This window comes from Cricetulus griseus (genome assembly GCF_003668045.3).
Source record: "Cricetulus griseus strain 17A/GY chromosome 1 unlocalized genomic scaffold, alternate assembly CriGri-PICRH-1.0 chr1_0, whole genome shotgun sequence".
NCBI classification, from domain to species: domain Eukaryota; kingdom Metazoa; phylum Chordata; class Mammalia; order Rodentia; family Cricetidae; genus Cricetulus; species Cricetulus griseus.
In genome coordinates this window covers 128,416,952-128,419,100 of record NW_023276806.1, presented here as the reverse complement: position 1 = coordinate 128,419,100, position 2,149 = coordinate 128,416,952, and the positions used below count along the sequence as shown (strand labels likewise).

Genomic DNA, 2,149 nt, shown 5'->3' with positions numbered 1-2,149 from the left:
CATCCAGGGGGAGCAGAAAGGATATATGATAGGTAGGGTTTTAGTTGTGTGTGGGGGTGGTAGGGGAGGATGGGAGGGAGAAGGGAACTGGGATTGTCATGTAAAACAATCTTGTTTCTAATTCAAATAAAAAAATCTGCAAAAAATAGCAATAAACTTTTAATCCCAGAACTTGAGAGGCAGAAGTAGATGGATGTCTATGAGTTTAAGCACAATCTACTCTACACAGCAGAGCCAGGCCATCTAGAGCTACATAGGGAGCATCTTAAATAAATAGATAGATAAATAAATAAATAACAAAAACTTTAAAAAAAAGAAAATCAGAGATAAAAATAAGAAGGATCCAGGTGGTGGTGGTGCATGCCTTTAATCCCAGTACTCCGGATGCAGGGGCTGGTGGATCTCTGTGAGTTCAAGGCCAGCCTGACCTACAAAGTGAGTTCCAAGACAGCCAGGGCTACACAGAGAAATCCTGTCTTGAAAACCTTTTTGTCTCCAAAAATATAATATGTTTTGTTAAAGTATAGCAGAAGAAACTTTTCCTAGATATTTGTAAACTAAGTTATTATTAAAACAGTTCCTAAATAATATTTTCTTTAAGCACATACTTGCTAGAAAATGACAGACAAATGATGTTCCCATAGGGAATTCATAGTGGGATATTTTTGAAACCAAACAATTCATAACATTAAATTAAAACAATGAAGTGACTCCAGCACCACATAGGAGAAAACATGAATACAGATACCATTGCTAAAAACACTAAAACCTAGAAGAAGACTTAAAGTATGTCAGAAACTACCACAATAAAAAAGTAAAACAGAGATATGCCAAAACAGTGGCTGATATGGCCTATAATTTTCAATAATCTTACTAGCATACTTAGCTCAAGCCAAAGTCAGTCACTATTTTGAAGTAGCAGAGGTGCATTTTTTAATGACATCCTTCAGGGCTTCTTTAACTTGCTTATTTCTTAAGGTATATATGAAAGGATTTAGTACTGGTGCAACTGAAATAGTAAGTATGGCAACAACCTTGTTTAAAGCTATCCTCTCTTCTGCAGAAGGTTTGATATACATGAAAATGCAGCTGCCATAAGAGATGGAGACAACAATCATGTGGGAGGAACAGGTAGAGAAGGCCTTCTTCTGCTGCTGGGCAGAAGGGAACCTCAAAATTGTACTTATGATTTTTCCATAAGAGAACATTACCAGTGCCAAGGTAATCAGGAGAATAATGACGGCGAAAACGAAATTGATCAGTTGCATGAACCTTGTATCGAGGCAGGAAAGCTTCAATATGGGAGAGTAGTCACAGAAAAAGTGTTCAATAATATTGTCACAAAATTCTATTCCCAGACTTACAATGACTCCAGGGCAGATTGCCAACAAAGCAATTAAGCAACAAGCACCAAATAGCAAAGCACAGACTCTGGTGTTCATGATGGTTGTATAATGAAGGGGTCTACAAATGGCCACGTAGCGGTCATAGGACATGACAGCCAGCAAGAAAAACTGTGCTATCCCAAAGACAAAGGCAGCAAATAATTGTGTGAAACAAGCCTCGATGGAAATAGTTTTATCCATGGTCACTATGCTGGCCAGGAATCTAGGGATGCAGGTAGATGTCAGCGAGATTTCTAAGAAGGAAAACTTCTGAAGGAAGAAATACATGGGTGTTTTGAGGTGAGAATCCAGCAGGGTCAGAAGGATAATGATAAGATTTCCAGTGATGCTTAACAGATACGTTATCAATAGGAAAAAGAAGATTACAATTTGCCACTTTGGGTCTTCTGTCAATCCTAGAAGTATAAATGTTGTCACCAGTGTGTGATTTCTCATGTCTAAAAGTCTTCTAAATCCTTCAAGCCTGGAGAAAAGTAATTGATGTGAATTGATAGGCTTTCTCCTGCAAAGATTTGAAGGTGATATGAAGAAAAGAGAAATGCAGCTTCCCCCCTGCTATGTTTCTACATTTACTCATTGGTTAGAAGTGCAAGCACAACAAGCCTTACCTAATCCCATTTCCCAGTTACTCATTTCTGATTCTTTTCAGCTATTTCTTTATACTTAAACAAAAATCTTATTATTTTTGTGATAAGTATTTTCCCCATTTTCCATTTTCCCCCACAATTTGAAAATACAACTCC

The 2,149-nt window shown here is 37.5% G+C and overlaps 1 protein-coding gene across 1 annotated transcript; it reads right to left on the bottom strand.

The window, feature by feature from the left end:
- Window positions 1–905: 905 nt before the first annotated feature.
- Window positions 906–1,841, bottom strand: LOC100754634 (olfactory receptor 6C74). Its single transcript, XM_027391842.1, has one exon. The coding sequence runs from the start codon at window positions 1,839–1,841 to the stop codon at window positions 906–908; it is 936 nt and encodes a 311-aa protein (XP_027247643.1).
- Between the last annotated feature and the right edge of the window lie 308 nt (window positions 1,842–2,149).